The sequence below is a fragment of the Anomaloglossus baeobatrachus genome, chromosome 1, assembly GCF_048569485.1.
Source record: "Anomaloglossus baeobatrachus isolate aAnoBae1 chromosome 1, aAnoBae1.hap1, whole genome shotgun sequence".
NCBI classification, from domain to species: Eukaryota; Metazoa; Chordata; class Amphibia; order Anura; family Aromobatidae; genus Anomaloglossus; species Anomaloglossus baeobatrachus.
Genome location: NC_134353.1, coordinates 898,665,907 through 898,688,686, shown reverse-complemented (window position 1 = coordinate 898,688,686; position 22,780 = coordinate 898,665,907). Strand labels below are relative to the sequence as shown.

General features: G+C 49.2%; 1 protein-coding gene across 1 annotated transcript in view; it reads right to left on the bottom strand.

The window, feature by feature from the left end:
• Positions 1-22,780, bottom strand: part of LOC142255557 (uncharacterized) — a 76,150-nt gene that overhangs the window by 6,971 nt on the left and 46,399 nt on the right. The window contains exons 3-4 of the mRNA XM_075327069.1: positions 15,800-15,910; positions 8,772-8,837 (exon numbers count right to left, since the gene is read on the bottom strand). Of these exons, the coding sequence (XP_075183184.1) occupies positions 8,772-8,837; positions 15,800-15,910 (177 nt within the window). The remainder of the gene's footprint in view (positions 1-8,771; positions 8,838-15,799; positions 15,911-22,780) is intronic.

Below are 22,780 nucleotides of genomic sequence, written 5' to 3'. Positions count from 1 at the left end.
ATGGACACTTCCCTGAGTGGAGGCCGTGATCGAAGGACGGAAAGTGAGAGGACTCCGAAAACCCGAACAATCGAGCAGCCACCTGGTCGATACAGGGAAACGCGAGAGTGCCGCATCCAGAACTGACTGGAAGAAGGCCAGCAAGAAGGAGGGGAGGGAGAGAGAGGAGAAGGGAAGATGTGCTCCTCATACCACCGGGGGAGCTCTGTACGAGTGGAATTAAATCCTCGAGGAAAACTGGACTCCCCAGCCCTCACCATTTGTCTGCAATCTTCTTGACAACAGACCTGACCGAGCCAGAACCCGGGATCCACTGGTGAGCCCGTTGGACTTGGGACTTCTGAGTCCTGGTAGAAGAGAGGGGCCCCGACACGGATGAACTGGGCGGTCTGGAAGGAGTCACGGGGCATCTGCAAGGAGTTGAGCAAGATATGTGAACTATGCTCACCTGGGCTACTCCAGAGCCTTCCTCTGCCCTGGTCCATCTTGAGAACCCTCAAGATCATGGGAAACCGCGGGAAGACGCACAAGAGCCTGAATAGGCTTCACGACCGGTCGAGGGCATCGTCACCTAGTCCAGAGCAGGTGGCACCCACGATGCCCCATTGACCTGAAAGTGGGATCGCAAGACCAATAGGACCACGACTGGAGATCTTCCTTCGCCGGGGAACTGGCTGGTGACTTCCCTGTTGAAGAGCCATTTGCCTAAGCGAGGTCCTTCTTGCCGAGAGAATCGGCCGTCCAAACGTCCACGCTAGGTATGTGGAGCCGAGATTAGCGAGTGAAGAGACCTGTCCCAGAGGAAGATCTTCTAGGCTTCTTCCCTTGCCATGACACTCCCTGCATCTCCCTGGAGGATGATGCACGTCACCGCTGTGGCATGGTCCGAGTGGAACCTGAATGGGCCACCCCGACCAAGAGAATAAATTGTAAACCGGGCTAACCGGAGGGGAGAAGGATACCCTAGCACGGGAGACTGGTGACGGTTGATAACACGCTCCAGAGGAGGAAGGGGAGCTTCAAGGGATGGTTGTGAAAACTGGTCCGCAAGGAGGGGATTGGCGAGTCCCCCACGAAGACGGAACCTTCCTGACTCCGTTCTTCAGAGTGGTCCGCTGGAGAGTCAAGGATGAATCTGGTAAGTGCACCGCCACTATTCCCGCCACAGACTGCCGAGGGCTCGCATAGCAAAACTGATGGAAAAAAACGGGCGCGGATGGCAAAGGGTACGCGGGACTCTGTGCCCGGTAGAAAACTACTCCTGCGTGAGGAGTAGCTACCCGTGGACGGGCTCGATACCGTGCCTAAGAGATGATCTACCGGGTAGGGATCTGAGAGGACTCCCTCCGGTAGCTCAGCTACCCTAGTAGCGAAAAGTGATGATGACGGTCTAAACCTCAAGCGCGGGCCCTTGAAGGGAGAACTCTGGTCCTCTAGGTCGTTTCTGGGCGGAGTGAACCTAGCAGCCCTGTAGCGTAGTATGCGCAGGGACAGTGATCCCTGCAAGCGCTCTTAAAAAACTGGAACGGCCCACTGTCCCGCGAGGCGGAGGGACTGTTGGAGGGATAGAGGCGCCCTGACGGGTGCGGCGTGAACGGACTGGGACCTAGCTGTAGGGGGACGATCCTGATGCGTCTGGCCAATGCCGGGAAGAGATGTACTCTTCCCTTACGTAGCCTAGTGGAGAGAAGTACTCTACCCTGACGTAGCCTAGGGGAGCAACTGGCCCCGCCCATCTCCGAAGGGCGTTCTCGTACAGTCGGAAGGGAAGTCAGCGACTCCTTAGACGTCGATTCCAGTTCCTAATCCTGAGTCAGAGGTCTCGACGGGTGTACACACCGATGCTAGAGGCTCAGGCCGAGCCGCAGTCAGACCCAGGTCTGTGAAGAGAGGGTACTCACGGAAGATAACCAGTCCAGGGTCGGCATAGGTGGAACGTGGTCCGCCGCGTAGGGTGTCCGCGGAGACCCTGCGGAGCGTCACGTTAGGGACGAGAAGCCAGAAGGAACCCAGGCGGGTCGATTACAGGGTAGCGCGCCTCTTCCTTTCGGAGCCCCCCTTCGAGAAGGGGTAATGACAAGTAAAGGGACTTACCACTGGTAAACATCGTGCCTGGGAAATAACCATGCTCACGCAGTCAGCACGGCGAACTCTGGATGTCCCCTGTAAACCGCAGGGGCCCGCCACATTCGTCTCTTCAAGATGACATGCCCCCTCTCTCCGGAGCCCTTTGGGGGAATGATAATGGCAATAACACGACTTACCGCTGGAAACGCAGTGTCTAGTTGCTGTTCGTGATCAAACAGCGACTCCAGTGTAGCATGCCCATTTTGTCCGAAAACCCTCTTGGAGAAAGGCATAATGATACTGACAAGACTTACCGCTGGTAAACTTCGTGTCCGGTTGTTGTCAGTGATCACGCGGTAACTCGGCGAACTCTGGATGTCCACTGATTACATCAAGGGTCCGCTCCAAATGTCTTAAAGGAGACCTGCGTGCACAGAGAGAAGAGGGCTGTCCGTAGCCTTACGGCTTGACTCACCATTCCTAGCAGGCTACTTGTCATGCGGCAAAAACATCCAGGTCCTGCTCGGAGTTCACCAGAGGTGGAACGCCTGGGCCATCACCCGAGAGGTCGAAAGGCTACCGAAGGACAGGCAGTCTGGACCGGGGATTAAGGTGAAACCTGGGGGGCCGCAGAAGATGAGACCTGGCGGGTCCGCTTCCGGCAGAGGAACCGGCCCCTGGTATGGGACTCACCTCCCCGAGGGGATTGCGCCAGTCCTGTGGATGATCTGACAGAGCGTCGGCCAGGGACGCAAGCATGCGCACCAACCCGAGGGACGCCAGCGAGGGGATTTAGCCAGAGCCAGGCGCCAACTATTCGGCAGGGGCGGGGAGCAGGGGCGTGCAGTGCCAGTGGCTGCGGTGGATGTAAAAAACAATTGAGGGAAGCGTAGACCTGAGCTTACCGGTCCAAAAACAAATATCTCAAGCTGAGACCTGTAAGAGTTAATAAACTCAATCTACATATATAGTAATAACTCAACCCATGAACATAAAAAACCTACTATCGTTAAAAATTGTGGCTATTTTTGGGCCCATTTTTCCCTGATAAGGGATGCTGCAGCCTCAGCAATCCGCAGATCAGGAGTCTGCCCTGATCCTCTTTTTTTTTTTTTTTTTTTATTTAAAATGGACGCTGAGGGGGCTGGAGGCGGACCCAAGAGAGCGGGAAAAACTATCCACCACCCCCCTAGTGATGCCTGGAGCAGAGCGGAGGGCGGAGGCAGAGAGGCCGGCGGCCAATAGCGCTGCGCGGGAGGCGGGCCTGGGACGCCGAAGACAGGGCCGAAGCCGGGGACTAAATTTTGAAGCTGCCGCCGCGGGCAGACGCAGCGCCGGCGGACCCACTCACGAAGCGGCGGCGGCGCAGTAGCGATGCGGCGGCGGCGCAGTAGCGATGCGGATCCCCCCGACCTCGGATGTCGGCAGGGAGCTCCGCGGACGTGGCCGGGGTGCCAGGCGGCTAGGCCCAGACCGGGGACTAAATTTGGAAGCTGCCGCCGCGGGCAGAGGCAGCGCCGGCGGACCCACTCACGAAGCGGCGGCGGCGCAGCGGCGATGCGGACCCTCCCGACCTCGGATGTCGGCAGGGATCTCCGCGGACGTGGCCGGGGTGCCAGGCGACTAGGCCCAGACCGGGGCCTAAATTTTAGCAGCCGCCCGATGACCGGTTGGGGACGTGGGGGCGTCCGGTGAGTAGGCCCGGACCGGGGCCTAAAGATTGCATCCGCCCGGGAGAAGGTAGGAGAGGGTGTCCTACCTGAAGGGCGGCGTCGCATCTGCCAGTGTGCAGGCGTGGAGCTCTGCACCCGTGCCCCTGTGCTCCGCACACCGGATGACTGGCTGCGGCAGCAGGAGAAGAATGAGGCAGGCAGGCAGGCAGGGAGGTGGACGCCGGTGGGGGGAGGAAGCCCCTCTGAAGTGTAGCAGCGCTGCGGGCCCCATCATACAATCCAGACGCGCTGCGAGGTCCAGTCCCTGCTGTATGCCCCTTGCACCCTTTGGGGTGATACCGCAGGGTGAATAGGGGGTGCTCAGTAAAGTTCAGCCCCGCGTGCCAACCCGGGAGTGGTACCGTGGAATTGGACGGGGGAGAGGGCCCGACGACTCAAGCCTCTGCGACCCAGGGGAGTGGTACCCACACGGGCTGCGAGAGCTGAGGTAGAGAAACGATACCTGTAGAAAAAGAGAATTACCACAGATGAGAGCGACGAGCGTCGCCGAGAGAAAAAATGAAAAAATATACGCAAAAAATCAAGTGGCTGAAGGGGGCCCAGTCGGCCCACATCAGCCTCCTACGACACTAAGCAAAAAACTGATTGAGCCCGCCTCCGGCTCAGGGGTTATACTGCTGGGGAGGAGCTAACTTTTTCTGTTTACTTAGTGTCAGCCTCCTAGTGACAGCAGCATAACCCATGGTCCTGTGTCCCCCAATGAAACGCTAGAGAAATATGGACACTGATTCTAGGAAAATGATTGGACATTATGAAGGTTTGTAATTTACGGTGAATATCCATTTCAATTATTCACTATTTTTGTATACTTGAAAAATAATTTAGATAAAAACTTTTATGAATGGCAAGTGAACATTCTAGACTACCGTGCTTTCTTATAAATACAGGGTCGCAAATCTCCTGCTTTAATTTGATTGGCTATGGTGATATCAACGTGACTTCAGTGTGGGAGACAACGACACCAGGAGCAGCACCAAAGACTCAGCGCTGGACCCAGGGAGAGTGAGTAAGGCACAGTTTGTTTGTTTTTTAAACAAACTGCATTGGAAAAACCTCTTAAGGGGGTGTCACACGCAGCGATATCGCAAGCGATATCGCTAACGAGTGTAACCACTCCCGTCGGTTGTGCGTCACGGGAAATCGCTGCCCGTGGCGCACAACATCGTTTGGAGCCGTCACACGGACTTACCTGGCTAGCGACGTCGCTGTGTCCGGCGAACCGCCTCCTTTCTAAGGGGGCGGTTTGTGCGGCGTCACTAAGCGGCCGTCCAATAGAAGCGGAGGGGCAGAGATGAGCGGCTGTAACATGCCGCCCACCTCCTTGCTTCCGCATTGCCGGCGGCCGCAGGTTCGTCATTCCCGAGGTGTCACACACAGCAATGTGTGCTGCCTCGGGAACGACGAACAACCTGCGACCTCTACAATCAACGATATTATGAAAATGAATGACGTGTCAACGATGGACGATTTGGTATTTTCCATCGTTAACACTCGCTCGTTGCTGTCACACGCAACGATGTATCTAACGATATATCACCGGGGTCACAGATTCCGTGACGCACATCCGGCATAGTTAGCGACGTCGTTGCGTGTGACAGCAATGAGTGAGTGTTAACGATGGAAAACACTCACCAAATCATTCATCGTTGACACGTTGTTCATTTTCAAAATATCATTGATTGTAGAGGTTGCAGGTTGTTCGTCGTTCCCAAGGCAGCACACATCGCCGTGTGTGACTCCTCTGGAACAACGAACTACAGCTTACCTGCAGCTGCCGGCAATGCGAAAGGAAGGCGGTGGGCGGGATGTTACGGCCGCTCATCTCCGCCCCTCCGCTTCTATTGGGCGGCCGCTTAGTGACGTCGCTGTGACGCCGCACGAACCGCCCCTTAGAAAGGAGGCGGTTTGCCGGACACAGCGACGTCACTAGCCAGGTAAGTCCGTGTGACGGGGCCTAGCGTTCTTGTGCGCCATGGGCAGTAATTTGCCATTGACGCACAACCGACGGGGGCGGTTACGCTCGCTAGCGATATCGCTGTGTGTAACACCCCCTTTAGTCCTCAGTAAGCTAAAAGTTTCACATCAGCAATCATACAAGTAGAGCTTATAGAAATTTGGTGCTATTCTATTATATGAACTGGATATAAACCAGGTCATGTCCAGTTTTCTCTTTTTTTGTAAAGTTTTTTGCTTTTTTATGCCCACCTTTCAAGAGCTATAACTTTTACTGTTATTCTTTTGTGACATTACATAGTGAGGACTTGGCAGTTTTTAAGGTCTACATTTACTATTACATATCATGCACTGAAATGCAGGAAAAAATATTCCTGAGGTGGAATATAAAAACCAAACTATCAAAAACCAGCAATTCTGCCACTGATTTTGAGGTTACGTTTTTACAGTAGTCACAGTACAGTACAAATGACAAGTTTCCCTTTTTCTGTAGCTCTGTAAAATTACAGCAATCTCAAATTTATAATAATCTTTTATCCTTTACCAATTGTACAAATTAAATAACTTAAACAGAAAAAGTTTTTTTTGCCTTATTCTGAGACCCATAACTTTTTTTTATATTTTCATCCATGTAGCTTGGTAAAGACTTTTTTGTGTAGTGTGCTGTACATTTTTGTGTACTATTAACTTTTGCTCATTTCTATACAATCTTTTTTTTGTTAAATGACTCAAAAACAGCAAATCTGGCAATTTTTTATGGTGTTCACTATCCATGATAAAATTATATTTTACAGTTCCTACCTTTACAGACACAATAATGCCAATAAAAATTAATTCTTATTTTTACATATTTTTTTATTTAAGAAAGGGAAGTTATATATATATATATATATATATATATATATATATATATATATATTCTTTTTACATTTCTGTAAAGGGGACCTGTCGCCATTTTTTTCCCTTATAGCCTGTGGCCACCACCAGTGAGCCCGTATATACAGTGTTCTAGAATACTGTATATAAGAATCCAAGCCGATCTGTATAACATAAAAAACACCTTTATTATACTCATCCAGGGGGGCGGTCCGGTCCGATGGGCGTTGCTGGTTTCAATCCAGCGCCTCCTCCATCTTCTGCGATCTCCGTCCTCATGCCCAGCCCCGTGTGCCTGACGTGTCCTTCACAGAGAGTGCTCCATTGCACTTTTGTGCATGTGCACTGTGATCTGCCCGGCTGAGGGCAGAGCAAAGTACTTTAATGCGCAGGTGCGAGAAAAGGTCAAAGACCGCCCACGCATGCGCACTGCAATACTCTGATCTGCCTTCAGCCAGGCGCAAAGAGCGTTTGCGCATTAGCACAATGGAGGCCTCAGTGGGAATGACGCCGGATGCGTCATGGACGGGGGCTGGGCAGGAGAACTGTGATCACAGAAGATGGGTGTCGCTGCTCTCGGTCTGGCGCCTGCTCAATCTTGTGTGATCACTCTCCTCCTGCCCAGCAACATGTGCATGACGCATCCTGCGCTATTCACAGAAAGAACTCCATTGCGCTCCTGCGCATGCGCACTTTGATTTGCCCAGCTGAGGGCAAATCAAAGTACTGTAGTTCACATGCGCAGACGATCTTTGACCTTTCTTTATGCCTGCGCACTATAGTACTTTGCTCTGCCCGCAGCAAGGCACATAAAAGTGCGCATGCACAGGAGCATCATTGAGGGCACTGTGTGAATGATGCAAGATGTGTCATGTACACTGAGCTAGGCAGGAGGATGGCGATCGCAATAAGGCCCGTTTCACACGTCAGGGAAAAACACTGATGTTTTTCACTGGCGTGTAAAACACGCACATGTCCCTGCGTGTGCCGTGAATCACGGCACACGTGGGTTGTCTAAGTGCAATCCGGGCTCCGTTCTCCGTGGCCCGTGATTGCACTTAGTAATCAACTCACCTGCGCCCGCTCCCGCTCTCCATGGTGCTGATCGCTCCCGCGGTGCACCATCCGGCCGGCGCTGACCCCCGCAGCAGCTGCTTCCGGGTCGGCTGTGTCGCGCATCATGAATATGCGCGACAGTAATGAGCCGGCTTAGAAGCAGCAAGCTGCACGGGCTGCAGAGGACATCGCTGGACGCCGGGTGAGTTAAAATGTTTATTATTTTAAAAGCACGTTTTTTTCTGGCACGTGTTTCACGGACCACACCACTACGTGGTCCGTGGGACATCAGTGATGCCAGAAAAAAATGGACATGTCTCTGTGCGGCAATCACGCACACGCGGGTACGCTGCACGGAGACACATGCAGTGAAAAATCACTGACGTGTGAGCAGACCCATTCATTATAATGGGTCTGCGTATGTCAGTGATTCTGGTACGTTTTAAAAAAAAGCACAAACGTACCAGAATCACTGACGTGTGAAAGGGGCCTAAGAGAGGAGGTCCCGACCAAGGGCCGTGACACCCATCGGACAGGACCGCCCCCTAGGAAAAACCTGGTTACAGGTTCCCTTTAAGTTCCCCTACAAGGCTTAAATCTATGAACTTTCAAGTGCTGTTACAGCATATTGCAGTGCATCTGGGGTGAAAGACATGGAACATCCTGCTTCAACCACTTAGATGACGTGGTTGCTATTGACTTTTAAATTCCCAAAATTGGAATAATTTCTGACAGTCGGGTGTCATTTTTTTAACACAGCCAGCCTCGCCCATGTCTCGAGTAGTCACGCACCCATGTAACATACATGTAAATCAAATGTCATGAAGGGGTTAAAAAATGATTTACTGTAAAAAATATCCTTAAGCAGAATTGCTGCAAAAGAATCAACCAATAGAATGTAGTTAACATAGAATTTTTAGCAAATGCCACAAAAGGGAACAAAATTGACCAAAAAAATTGTTATTGCTGTTTGTTTGTTTTTTTTACTATTTTTTCCACAAAAAAGTAATAAGCGTTAATCTATAAATTGTATAAACCAGTAAAACTACAGCTACAAAAGACCAAGCCATCTAGAACATAACTCACCGTCTGCCTCCACAATGTAGATCCTTTCAGTTAAATTCCCCCAGGAACTGACCTCCCACTCATTACCTAGAAAAGTATTAATTAATGGAGAAAATAAATGTGACATCAATATGGATTCATTTCAGTACAGATTACGGCTAATGTCCAAATTTTCATAATTGTAAAGGGTGCTTTACACACTGCGACATCGCTAGCAATCTCGTTAGCGATTTGACACGCCAGATCGCAGATGCGATCTGCCGAGATCGCACATGTGACCGCCGCTATAAAAACGACCTACAGTATGTGCGATCTCGGCAGATTGCATCTGCGATCTGGCGTGTCACATCGCTAACGAGATCATTAGCGATGTCACTTAGTAAAATTCAATATTTGTTTTGGGGTGGGTAGACTAAAGGGTACTTTACACGCTGCGATATTGTTACCGATATCGCTAGCGTGCGTACCCGCCCCCATCGTTTGTGCGTCACATGCATATCGCTGCCCATGGCACACAACATCGCGCGGACCCGTCACACTACTTACCTGCATAGCGACGTCGCTGTGACCGGCGAACCGCCTCCTTTCTAAGTGGACGGTTCGTTTGGCGTCACAGTGACGTCACTAAGCGGCCACCCAATCAAAGCGGAGGGGCGGAGATGAGCGGGACGAACATCCCGCCCACCTCCTTCCTTCCTCATTGCAGGCGGCCGCAGGTAAGGTGAGTGTCACAAACCACCGGGGGGGGGGGGTCACTCAGAAATCCCCCGCGCTGGCTACCAGTACGTCACAATCGGGGGGTAGCAAGGGGGCGTCCCCCTCCTTTATACCTCCCGACCGACAGACAGAGCACGTGACGCGCTCTCTAGCGCCCCTCTTATAGTCAGGCCAATTATGGAATTGCCCGACAATAAGCAAGGAGGCCGCTATACTACTTATGCCGATTATTGAAGGGCCCCCGGCGAGAGAAGGGTATATATTCCCCCGACCTCCGCGGGCGGAATATATAAACTCTCCCCGAATCTCACTGGCCTCCCCACAATAATCCTTGGCACAACTCGCTGCCACCAACCGATTTACGGTAACTATTAGCCGAACACACGGACGTGGGATTCAAGATCGAGATAACAGAACAGCCCAAGATTAATTATATAATTTAATCGCCTAAAGCACACTAGAAACTACAATATATACAATAGGGAATCTACAGAATATACATATGTCAGAGTACAGTTACAGATAAAGCATGGGTTACAAACAGGTATACAATTACATCAGTTACCTTGTGTGTCTGGCCACAGGGGGGCGCTGTAGACCAGGTTTCCAGGAACTCCCTCACAGGTCTTTCCCAACCAGGCCCCCGAGCAGAAGAACACTGGAAAATGGCCGAAGTAGGGTTATCAACCTGGGCAAATCCAGGTCCCCTCCTACCTTAGTGACCTCACAGGGAGCACTGCTCCACCCCTGGTTGGAGTTATGGACAAATTCACAACATGGAATATGGGCCATAACTTTGCCTGGGAGCGTCGTAGGCGGACGCCAATGCTCTCATTGTGACAGTTATGAATTTAGCTACAGAACGAGGGGACTCATGACCTGTCTACGAGTTCCCATATGGCTGATATCACGCCTGGGGTATTTCCCAAGCTCCCCCTTCCATAAAAAAGGTGTGCCAGCATCGTCCGCCTGCGCAAACACCATTTTTATGGTTGCCATATTTATCGGAGATATGGCTTGCGAGATATGAACCATTTTTTACTGGAGTCGTTCTGTCTGGCTACTTCCAAGCCTTGCTAATGAGATACAACTCTTGTTACAGGGTGACGGCAGGGAGTCATCCTGGGTCCATTGTCCTCACATCATCTCATCTCCATATCAGAGGAGATGGCTGTTGGAGGTGTAAGTGGGATGTGACACCTTCACAGATGCTGGACATTTGAGCACAAGAAGGGAGGGGGGCACTGCCAGGGAGTGATGAGAGCAATTATGACTTCTAGTCATAATTCCTCTTCATATCCCAGGATTTACCTCACACCTCCCCCCTTTTGAGGGCGCTAGGGGGCAGCACACTCCGGTGTTCCCCCGTGCGCCCGTCCGCGACCTCTCCTTGTCGGGACAGCCCGTCTGCGTTACCGTGGTCACGGCCCCTTTGGTGGCGAATGGTGAAGTCGTATTGCTGGAGCGCAAGGCTCCATCGCAACAATCGCCCATTCGTCCCAGAGACGGTGTGCAACCAGCTGAGGGGATTGTGGTCCGTCTCCACGATGAAGTGGCGCCCGTATAGATAGGGTTGCAGACGCTGCAGGGCCCACACTATGGCCAGGCACTCCTTCTCCATTGTAGAATAGGCCACTTCCCTTGGTAACAGCTTCCTGCTCAGGTACAAGACTGGGTGCTCTTGGCTCGCAGAGTCCACCTGGCTGAGCACCGCACCGAGGCCGAAGTCACTGGCGTCGGTCTGTACTACAAACGGCTGCGTGAAGTCGGCTGCCTGTAGCACGGGCGGGCTGGACAGGGCGTCCTTTAGGGCCCGGAAGGCTGTCTCGCAGTCCACTGTCCAATCGACTGCAGAGGGCAGCTTCTTCTTGGTGAGGTCCGTCAAGGGCTTTGCCAGGCTACTATAGCATGGAACAAACCTCCTATAGTACCCAGCGGTCCCCAAGAAGGACATCACCTGCTTCTTGGTCCTGGGGGTGGGCCAGGATGCGATGGCCTCCACTTTCTCAGGCTCGGGCTTCAGCGTTCCCCCACCTACCCGGTGACCGAGGTACTGGACCTCGCTCATGGCCAGCTGACACTTTCCCGGCTTGATGGTCAAACCTGCCCGGTGGATCCGCCTGAGCACCTGTGCTAGATGCTCTAGGTGGTCCTCCCAGGTGGGACTGAAGACGGCAATGTCATCCAGGTACGCGGCCGCGTACCCTTCAAGTCCCTTGAGCAGGGGGTTGACCATCCGCTGGAAAGTGGCAGGGGCATTCCTCATCCCGAATGGCATCACCGTGGACTCGTACAGTCCAAATGGGGTAATAAAGGCAGAGCGTTCCCTGGCCTTGCGAGTCAGGGGGATCTGCCAATATCCCCGGCTCAGATCCATGATGGTCAGGTACTGAGCCCCGGCCAACTGATCGAGCAGGTCATCGATGCGTGGCATTGGGTACGCATCGGCGACCGTGACCGCATTGAGCCCCCTGTAGTCCACGCAGAACCGAGTGGTTCGGTCCTTCTTAGGGACGAGGACTACAGGCGAGGCCCAAGCGCTGTTGGATGCCTGGATCACCCCCAGCTCCAGCATCTCGTCAATCTCCTGGCGCATGTGTTGCTGCACCTCCAGGGAGACCCGATATGCTGAACGCCGGATCGGGGGATGATCCCCAGTGTCCACGTGATGGACAGCCAAGTCAGTCCTTCCGGGCTGGTTGGTAAACAACCCCCGGAAGGGGTGTAGGGTGGCCCACAGCTGGGACCGTTGGTCCTCCAAGAGCTGGTGGCCAACCTCCACATCCTCAATGGATCCGCCTGCCCTAACCTGGGCTAGCATATCCAAGAGGGTTTCCGCTTCTCCCTCCTCGGGCAGGTTGCACACGGGGAGCGCACATGCCTCCCGCTCATGATGTGCCTTCATCATGTTCACATGGAAGGGCTTCCGCCTTCCACGGGCAGGGTCCAGGGTGACCAGGTACGTCACAGGGTTGAGCTGCTGGTACACGAGGTATGGGCCTTCCCAGGCTGCCTGAAGCTTGTCCTGTGGTACGGGGACCAGTACCCACACCTTTTGACCCACTTGGTAGGTCCTCTCACAAGCGTTCTGGTCGTACCAACGCTTCTGATCGGCCTGGGCTTGAGCCATATTGTCGTGTACCAGTTGCGTCAAGGCCTGCATTTTGTCCCGGAAGCGCATGACACACTCGATAACCGACACTCCAGGGGTGGCCAAATCCCCTTCCCAAGCCTCTTTCACCAGAGCCAGGGGGCCCCGCACACGTCGCCCGTACAGGAGCTCAAACGGTGAGAATCCTGTTGAGGCCTGTGGAACCTCCCGGTAAGCAAATAACAGGTGTGGGAGATACCGCTCCCAGTCACGCCCATGGGAGTCGACCAACATCTTAAGCATCTGCTTTAAGGTGCCATTGAACCGCTCGCACAGGCCATTAGTCTGTGGATGGTACGGGCTGGCCACCAGATGTCGCACCTGGACTTGCTTACAGAGGGTCTCCATCAGCTGGGACATGAATTGGGTCCCCCGGTCAGTGAGCATTTCCTGGGGAAAACCCACTCGGGAGAAAATCTCCAGCAATGCGGTGGCCACCTTGTCAGCCCGAATGGACGACAAGGCCACTGCTTCTGGGTACCGGGTGGCATAGTCCACTACCGTCAGTATGAAGCGTTTCCCGGAGCTGCTGGGGATGGCCAGCGGGCCGACCAGATCCACAGCCACCCTCCTGAAAGGCTCATCGATGATTGGCAGAGATACCAGTGGGGCTTTGGGGCGTGGCCCCGCCTTCCCCACTCTCTGACAGGTTTCACACGAACGGCAGTAGGCAGCCACATCGGCCCCCATATCAGAGGAGATGGCTGTTGGAGGTGTAAGTGGGATGTGACACCTTCACAGATGCTGGACATTTGAGCACAAGAAGGGAGGGGGGCACTGCCAGGGAGTGATGAGAGCAATTATGACTTCTAGTCATAATTCCTCTTCATATCCCAGGATTTACCTCACAGTGAGGTTCCTCGTTCCTGCGGTGTCACACATAGCGATGTGTGCTGCTGCAGGAACAATGAACAACATCGTTACTGCAGCAGCAACGATAATTGAGATTAGGGGGGATGTCACCGATTTTGAACATTTTTGCAATGATTCAAAATCTCTAATAGGTGTCACACGCAACGACATCGCTAATGCAGCCGGATGTGCGTCACAAAATCCGTGACCCCAATGACATCGCTTTAGCGATTTCGTAGCGTGTAAAGCCACCTTAAGACCGACAGATCCATTCCTTCCAGGGATTATAAGAGCAGGCTCAGTTCCTTGACAAGCAAGGCAAGCTTACTTGGAGCCAAGCCAGGGTCTTGATAATGGGATCTATCCCCTCACGTTTTGTCCCTGTCTTGTAGCTAGTTCTCAGATTACCAGTTCTCAATTTTATGGATCAGGGTCACTGGGATTTGTACCTCCTCTACTGAATCTATGCACAGCGCATGAAATATGTAATGAACACATCATCACGTTTGTAAGCAAATACACTACTAAAGGTGCTATTGACATAAATTTCTCAACAGATGTCAGTAACAACCCATCCAATCTACAAAGGCAAATAAATCAAACCATAGATGTCCATAAATTAAATTATGTGGAATGATACAGGGAAAAAGTATTGGACACATGAAGAAAGAGAGATGCAAAACGCAATGAAAAGTCATGACACCAGCTGAAAACAATGAATAATTATAAAGCAATCCCACAATTTAGTGAAAAATAATATCAGCTGGTTTAACTGATGGCCTATAAATAGGTATCTCATTACCAGGGTGCTACACAACAAACATCTCATGATGAGTAAAACAAGTGAGCTGTCTTGCTACTTTATTGTTGTAAAACATTCTGATGGCAGTGGTTACAGACGAATTTCTAAAGTACTGAAGGTTCCAGTGAGCATGTTAGGGCCCTAATCCAGAAAGATCATCATTCACCATAAATGGGCCATGCCCAAGTGCTACCTACAAGATATCAGACAGCAAAAATAATTATCAGAAGAGTTGTCCAAGGGCCAAGAATCACCGGTGGAGAGCTACAGAAAGACTTGGAATCAGCAGATACAATTGTTCAAATAAAACAATAATTAATGCACCCACCCTCCATGGCCTGTATGCATACTCACAACACAAAACTCCATTGCTGAACAAAAAGCATGTTCAAGCTCATTTTGCTCAACTACATTTAGACAAGCCTGTGAAATATTGAGTTAATATAGTCTGGCCAGATGACAACAAAATTTAACTCTTTGTTTGCCATAATATACACCGCATTTGGAGGCCAAAAGACACTGCATATCACCCCATAAATACCTTACCAACAGTGAAATGTAGAGGTGGGAACATCATTGTGTATCAAAAAACTGACCCGCACATCCAACAAATGTGAACAGGTGCTAACTGAAAAAACATAGTAACTATAAATGCATACAGTCGCACACTGAAAAAGCCAAAAATGTACAAAGGAAAATATGGCACTGCATTACTGCAAAAGAGAGATATTTAGTTTATGTATTGGCCAATGCATGTAAGCCCGGAGACCAATGGCAAGGTATATCTCTGTAATCCGGGAACCTAACTTAAAATGCCACTATCTAGGTTAAAAACATCCTTATCTGGGCAAAATGCCACTATTTGGACTACAAACCTCCATGTATGGGCAGCTAGGCTCCTGCTATAATGGTTATGAACACAGCCAGGTCTTAGGGCGGAGTGCTCAGTCAGAAAAAGACTAGCACGTGGCGCACAATATCGTTAGGAGCTGTCACACATACTTACCTTCCTAGCGACGTCGCTGTGGCCGGCAAACCGCCTCCTTTCTAAGGGGGCGGTTCGTGCGGCGTCACAGCGGCGTCACTAAGTGGCCGCCCAATAGAAGCGGAGGGGCGGAGATGAGCGGCTGTAACATCCCGCCCACCTCCTTCCTTCCGCATTGCCGGCGGCCGCAGGTAAGCTGTAGTTCGTCGTTCCCGGGGTGTCACACATAGTGATGTGTGCTGCCTCGGGAACAATGAACAACCTGCGTCCTCAAGAATCAACGATTTTTTGAAAATGAACGACGTGTCAATGATGGACGATTTGGTGAGTATTTTTCATCGTTAACGGTCGTTCGTGCGTGTCACACGCAACAACATCGCTAACGATGCCGGATGTGCGTCACAGAATCCGTGACCCCGGATGATATGATGATATATTGTTAGATACGTTGTTGTGTGTAACAGGGCCTTAATAGTTTCCAGAGAAATTCCATAATACTGTAAAGGTATTCATCAGCATTTGTAGTAGTCAATTGAACTTACCGGTGTCTGTGGTGTTAGCTTGTCCATGTATCTGTGTCACTGTGGTCCTTTCACTTATGTTTGGCAGACGGGGAGTAGCTTTTATTCCATCAGTGATATTGCTGGATTTTGCTTTTAAAATACAAAAGTCTCAGTTTCACAAAGGAAACATTTATATATTTGTATTCTGAAATTTATAAGTGTAAATTTTACCTTTCATTTTTTATCTCTCCTGTAATATGAAAGGGGTATTCCAAGAAATGTAATAAAAATTAAATAACTTAAATAAGGTACACTTAAATAATACAAATGTTACTAAATACCTTTATTTAGCAAAATGTTAATCTTTAGTTAGTTCACTATCAGGATTTGAAATATGTCAGCAGTTTCCCAGCTGTCCCATGTCTTAGGACTGGCTGCGTACAGACGTCTGCTGGAGACAGACATCGGATGAGGGCAGCATTCTATCAGGTATCGTGAAGGCATATTACTCTGTTCCCCTAACCTGACAGGACAAGTGGAAGACAGATTGTATAGTTTATTCCAGTAGCTCCTTGCCATCCTCCTGCCTCCAATAAACCTATCAGGCTGATGAGATAAATCTCAGTCATCTATAAAGATTATACTCTGCTTTAGTGTGCACTCTGCTCCTCCACTTGTCTTGTCAGGTTCAGTGAACAGAGGAAAAAGCATTCACAATACTTGACAGGACGCTGCCCTCACCCGATGTCTGTCCCCAGCAGATGTCATTATGCAGCCCGTGCTAAGACGTCCTAAGACGTGGAACAGCTGGGAAACGGCTGGGAGCTGACGTATTTCAAATCCTGTACACTAAATAAAGATTACCTTTTTGCTACATTTTTGCTAAAAAAAAAGTATTTATTATAATTTTTTATATTTTAACCCCTTCATGACCAAGGATGTACCAGTACGTCCTTGGCCATGTCTGTCCTGTTACTGCGGGCTCGCGTGGTGTCATCCTCGCGCATGTCTGCTGATCTAATCTCTGATCTATCCGCGCCTTTTAATCCCTTAAATCGCGCTAACTCAGACAGCGCTATATAATGCGCTCCGATTCGCGCTGTTCCCCTGACACCATTAGTGGCCCGTGATGTGATTGGCATGGTAGTGCAAGGTCACTTCTTGTGAATGTCGGCGGAGCGCCGGCACTCACTCACAGGAGAGCAGCATTTGCTGATACTGAAGCATCACTCTGATGAGGAGAAGCTATCAGAGAGTACAGTTATAAAGTCCCCTAGGGAAACTAGTAAAATCCGTAAAAAAAGTAAAATAAAAAAGGTTTAAAAAAAAAACAAACAAATTACTCCCCTTTGCCCAATTGAAAATAAAACAATAATAATAAAAAATTCACATATTTGGTATCGCCGTTCTCAGAAATGCCCGATCTATCAAAATATAAAATCAATTAATCTTATCTGTACACGGTGTAGCAAGGAAAAAAATAATTTCAGACACCAAAAATGGTTTTTGGTCGCCGCAACATTGCATTAAAATGCAATAACAGTCGATCAAAACATAACATCTACCCAAACATGGTATAATTAAATACTGTATGTCAGCTCAAGACACAAAAAATAATTCATCACTGAGCCCTAGATACCGAAAAATGAGAATGCTTCGGGTATTGGAAAATGGCGACAAATGCGCAATTCTTTTTTGTTTTCACAACCTTCTAGAAACAATTTCACCACTTAAATAAAAGTACAACTATACATGTATGCCATCTACAAACTCGCACTGACCTGGAGAACCATACTGCCAGGTCAGTTATTCAAAATAGTGAACATGGTAAATAAAAAATCCCCAAAATATTTGTGCAAATGCACTTTTTATTTGCAATTTCACCACACCGAATTTTTTTCACGTTATCCACTACAATATTTGGCAGAATGAATGGTGTCATTCAAAAATACAACTCGTCCTGCAAATAATAAGCCCCGCTATGGCTATATTGAAGGAAAAATAAAAACGGTATGATTCTTGTAAGAAAGGAGTGTAAAAAACGAAAAATCAAAAATTGCCCGGGAGTGACATGGTTATTGTATTTTATTTATTTTAGTTATTTATTTTTATGACATTTTTCAGAGTACCCCTTCAGATCACATCTGAACATCATTTGACAGTTTACATACTGTAAATAGAATCAATCAACATAATAGATCTTTCTATATTACACTGTTTTTGTAATAATCATGAGTTACAGTCTGGATCATTCCTCAGAGCTGAACTCATTATTCTGCTGTTTGATATTTTGTCATCAGACACTCTTCCAGTATTTAGAGGGGTTGGCAGGTCTAAATACATACAGTAAGTCTGCAGTCACTCCATGCGTCACTCTATGTGACTGTCTCATGCACTGTGAGGATTCACTGTTTTCAGAGAGGGGGACGGCCATCACGCAATTTGCATACTCCCAGCCACATTGCAATTAGAGGGCACAATCTCATTCAATACAAATGTATTGAATGAGCCCACCGCCCTCTAGTCGGATTCTGGTCGGAAGTATGCATATCGCCTACTCACGGTCACATGACCACTATTCCCAACTGTGAAACCGGTGAATTCTCACTTCATCGTTTAAACAGAGTGATTGTGGACTTATGGAGTTAAACGGGACAATCCCTTTAAGTTCTTGTGATTATGGGGGAAGTGGGAATTACATTTCCCTTCATACAGCTGGTCACAATTTCTACTATGCAAATCACTAAAATAATATCTGTCCAGACACTGAACAAACAGGAGGCAAATTTCATCTCTTGAACTTCTTCTGGGCGGTCCACCCTTTACTCTGCACTGATGTTCTAAAATGTCAATGCAGAGTAAGCAGCTTGCAGGAGATTGTGTAGCTGTGGGGAGGGGGAACCGACTGTCAGACACAGCCAGACTCCCACAAAGAATGTAAACATGGTTTATTAGTGTTATTGATCCAACACTTGTGTATACAGTTTAGGAAACACTGACTATACTTCCTCCTCTGGACTCAGTAATCATGTCATCACTTGCTAAAAACAGAGAGCAGGAGATGCTTGGTCCTAGGAAATTCCATCAGCTCTGCATGCAGCCAGGATGCTGAATTTGTCCTGTAACTGGGGCTAAATTACCAGTTCTAGTTACAGAAGAAATCAAATAAAAAATAATTTAATACAGTAGGTTAAAATGCCTACCTATAAAAATGACATAAAAATTAAATCCCATGTACCATAAAAAAAGAGGAAAAATTATTTGAATATCCAAATGAGAATGTTTTTTAAAGTCATTATAGTCCATGTAAGGTAGAACATCAAAATGTGTCTTGTCAGGAACAGGGGAAAATAGCCCAAGTCAGAACTGGTAAATGGGAGTCTGTCCCCCAAACTTACACCTCAGTCTAAACACATAGCTTTGTATGAGATGGAGCAACAATAAAAATAATTCAAGTTTTTTTTTAAACCAATTCCAAAGATCCCCTCTCAAAAAACAACTTTATTGTAATATGCAAATGAGGATTCTCGGTGCACCTAGGCACATAGCCTTAAAGGTTCCACTCACTTACTGCCACTTTATTCTATGTTGATTGACAGTGCAGACCTGCCCAAAGGCCTCTTTCACACGTCTGTGGTTTCAGTACGTGTTGTAACATTATATCCCCCCAGCCTGTATCATATTGCAATCAGGCTTCAGCCGTAGCTATTGTCCTTGATTTGGGGGGGGGGTTGCATATATATTGTTCTCCTGTGCAGGGGGCTTGCCTAGTACACAATCTCTGGAGGCTGTGTCTAGGAACCCTTTTCTAGCTACAAGTAGCAAATGTTAAGGGGGTGGATCTAAGGAGGGGTGGGAGATTCAGCCCCATGTTTTAGTTTTTAGTTATGCTTTGTTGAGTGAAGGGTGAGGACCTGTGCTAAGGCCAGCTCCTTATCGCCCGTACATGGACGATTGGACTTTGAGGACTTTTGCATTCTCCTTGGCGCCCCCGGACCTATTTCCTTTGTGTGGACTCTAAAGAACCATTTTAATATTGCATGTTTTATGCTCCCTGCCTCATTAAATCTTCTTGGATTGTTCCTTGGCCTGGCGTCCCTTACTGCTCTGTCGCATACCCCATCACAAACTGGTGGCAGCGACGGGATCAGAGCAGAAAGAATGGAGGACAACGGCCCATTAACATCTGGAATCAGAACCTCAGAGTACAAGAACTGGACTGTCGTGAGCCTACAAACAATGGCCCGTGAATTAGGAGTCGGTTACAAAGGACTCTCTAAGGAGCAACTAATTGAGGCATTGGAAAACGCTTGCCTGCAAGATGGCACCGAGGAACAATTTCCACAGCAAAGGGAGGAAAGACGGGAGCTGGAGGTAAATACCCAAAAAAGTCAATGGATTGTGTGGTATGAGGAGGAGATGGCACTGCTTGGAGATGAGGCCACCATAGAAGATAAGAGGGAGGCTATTCGCGGAGCTAAGGAGAGGGCATTGCTGGAGAGATTTGCTGTGGAAACAGCTAGAGGCTCCAGACAAACTTTAACCACAGCACCAACTATGAGGGAATTCTCCAGAGTGTCCCGCAAGGACTTTAAGCCATTTAATGAAGCTGCAGGTGACATTGAGGGCTTCTTTCAGGACTTTGAGCATCAGTGCCGATTAATGGAAGTCCCAGAAAGAGAGCGAGTCAGACACCTGGTGGGCCTCTTGGAGGGTGGAGCTGCCGACGCCTATAGAGCTATGGACCCTCAGTGGAATTGTGAGTATGGGGAGATAAAACAGACCATTCTGGAACATTATGCCGTGACCCCAGATACTTATAGGACTAAGTTCCGTACATTAGCCTGTGATGGAGAAGTGTCTTTCAAGATGTTTGCCCACAGACTGAAACAAGTATGCCATCGCTGGCTGGAGGGAGAGGGGGCCTTAACTTGGGAGACCTTCATCCAGGTCATCCTAAAAGAACAGTTTTATGCCAAGTGCCCTACTGAGATTCGGGAATGGGTGCGTGAGAGGAGACCAGAAACAATGGAACAAGCTGCTGCTCTAGCTGATGAGGTGCTCACTATCAAGCCTCAATGGAAGAAGCTGCTAGCAGAGGGAGCAAAAATGACAAGCTCCCCAACACCAGAGGTTCCTTGTCCTTCAGTGTCCAATGTTCCTCGACCTAGATCACCACCTCATGTGGATACCCGTGTGTACGTGCCTCCAGTTGTTTCTACCACATTTTTTGGAATACGACGAGGAGAGAAAGTAGAAGAGCAGAGATGTTATAGCTGTGGGCATCCCGGACATCTGCGGGCCACATGCCCATCTATCCAGTGGAGTCATCCTCCAAATCGACAACCACCTCCAGCACCTGCACCTCCCTATCAGTCACCAAGGTCTCCTACCTACTTCTCCAGAAGGCAAACTGGACGGAGTGAGACGCAGCGCAGATGTTATCAATGTGGGCAGCCTGGTCATCTGCAAGCTCACTGTCCAGGTGTTCACAGGCAGAACAGCTGCAGACCACCTTTGCCTGTCCATTATCTACAGACATCTTCAGCAGGAGAAGAGCTGGATTCAGGCCCTGATGATTTGCCAAGTGACCCTGATATCTTGACTTCCCTACCAGGAGTCTATGGAGTGCGAGCCACAGCCACGCGTTCTTATGATCTTCAGCATAAACATCTACAGGAGGTCGTGATGGATGGCCAAAAAGTTGTTGGCTTTCGTGACACTGGGGCTTTTCTCACCATCGCAGATCCCCGAGTAATTCAACCAGAAGCAATTCAAAAGGGACCAGGAATTGCCATTGAATTGGCTGGAGGTACTCAAAGATACATTCCAAGAGCGAGTGTGACCCTGGATTATGGCTTTGGGGCAAAACAATGCATAATCGGTGTGATGAGCGGCCTTCCTGCAGACATACTCCTAGGCAATGATGTGGGAGATATACAATGCCGATTTGTGGGTGCAGGAAGCAGAGTTTAAGTGAAGGAGGATATAAACTGGACCCGAACATTCAACCCTACATCTTCATCATACACTAAAGAACCTGGAGCCAACACCCAAAATGCAGATGGATTGTCCAGGCAAGAAGAGCCCTGAGTGAGGTCCACCATGTTTACGTGTACTTGACAAGCGACCTGTTGAGGTCACTAGTCCGTACACCAATTGAGGGGGGAAGGGGTTGTAACATTATATCCCCCCAGCCTGTATCATATGGCAATCAGGCTTCAGCCGTAGCTATTGTCCTTGATTTGGGGGGGGGTGTTGCATATATATTGTTCTCCTGTGCAGGGGGCTTGCCTAGTACACAATCTCTGGAGGCTGTGTCTAGGAACCCTTTTCTAGCTACAAGTAGCAAATGTTAAGGGGGTGGATCTAAGGAGGGGTGGGAGATTCAGCCCCATGTTTTAGTTTTTAGTTATGCTTTGTTGAGTGAAGGGTGAGGACCTGTGCTAAGGCCAGCTCCTTATCGCCCGTACATGGACGATTGGACTTTGAGGACTTTTGCATTCTCCTTGGCGCCCCCGGACCTATTTCCTTTGTGTGGACTCTAAAGAACCATTTTAATATTGCATGTTTTATGCTCCCTGCCTCATTAAATCTTCTTGGATTGTTCCTTGGCCTGGCGTCCCTTACTGCTCTGTCGCATACCCCGTCACACGTGTGACTTCCGTTTTCACACGTACATGGACACATGAAGGCCCATTAAATTCAAAGGGTTTACGCACATGTCCGTGTTTTCACACAGACCGTGTGGAGCACACGGACACGCGTGCCATGCCCATTTTTCTTCGGCAGCATGGGGGTCACACGGACCGTACGCTATTACTGGAGTGCAGGAGAAAACACAAATCACTCTCTTCATGCCTCTGATATTTCTTGTGTACTCTACTATCACTTGATTGCAGAAGAGAACACCAATCACTCTCTCCAGGCTTATGTCCTCTGCTATCACTGGAGTGCAGGAGAGAATACACAAATCACTCTCTCCAAGCTTCTGACAGTGCTTTTGTCCTCTGCTGCCAC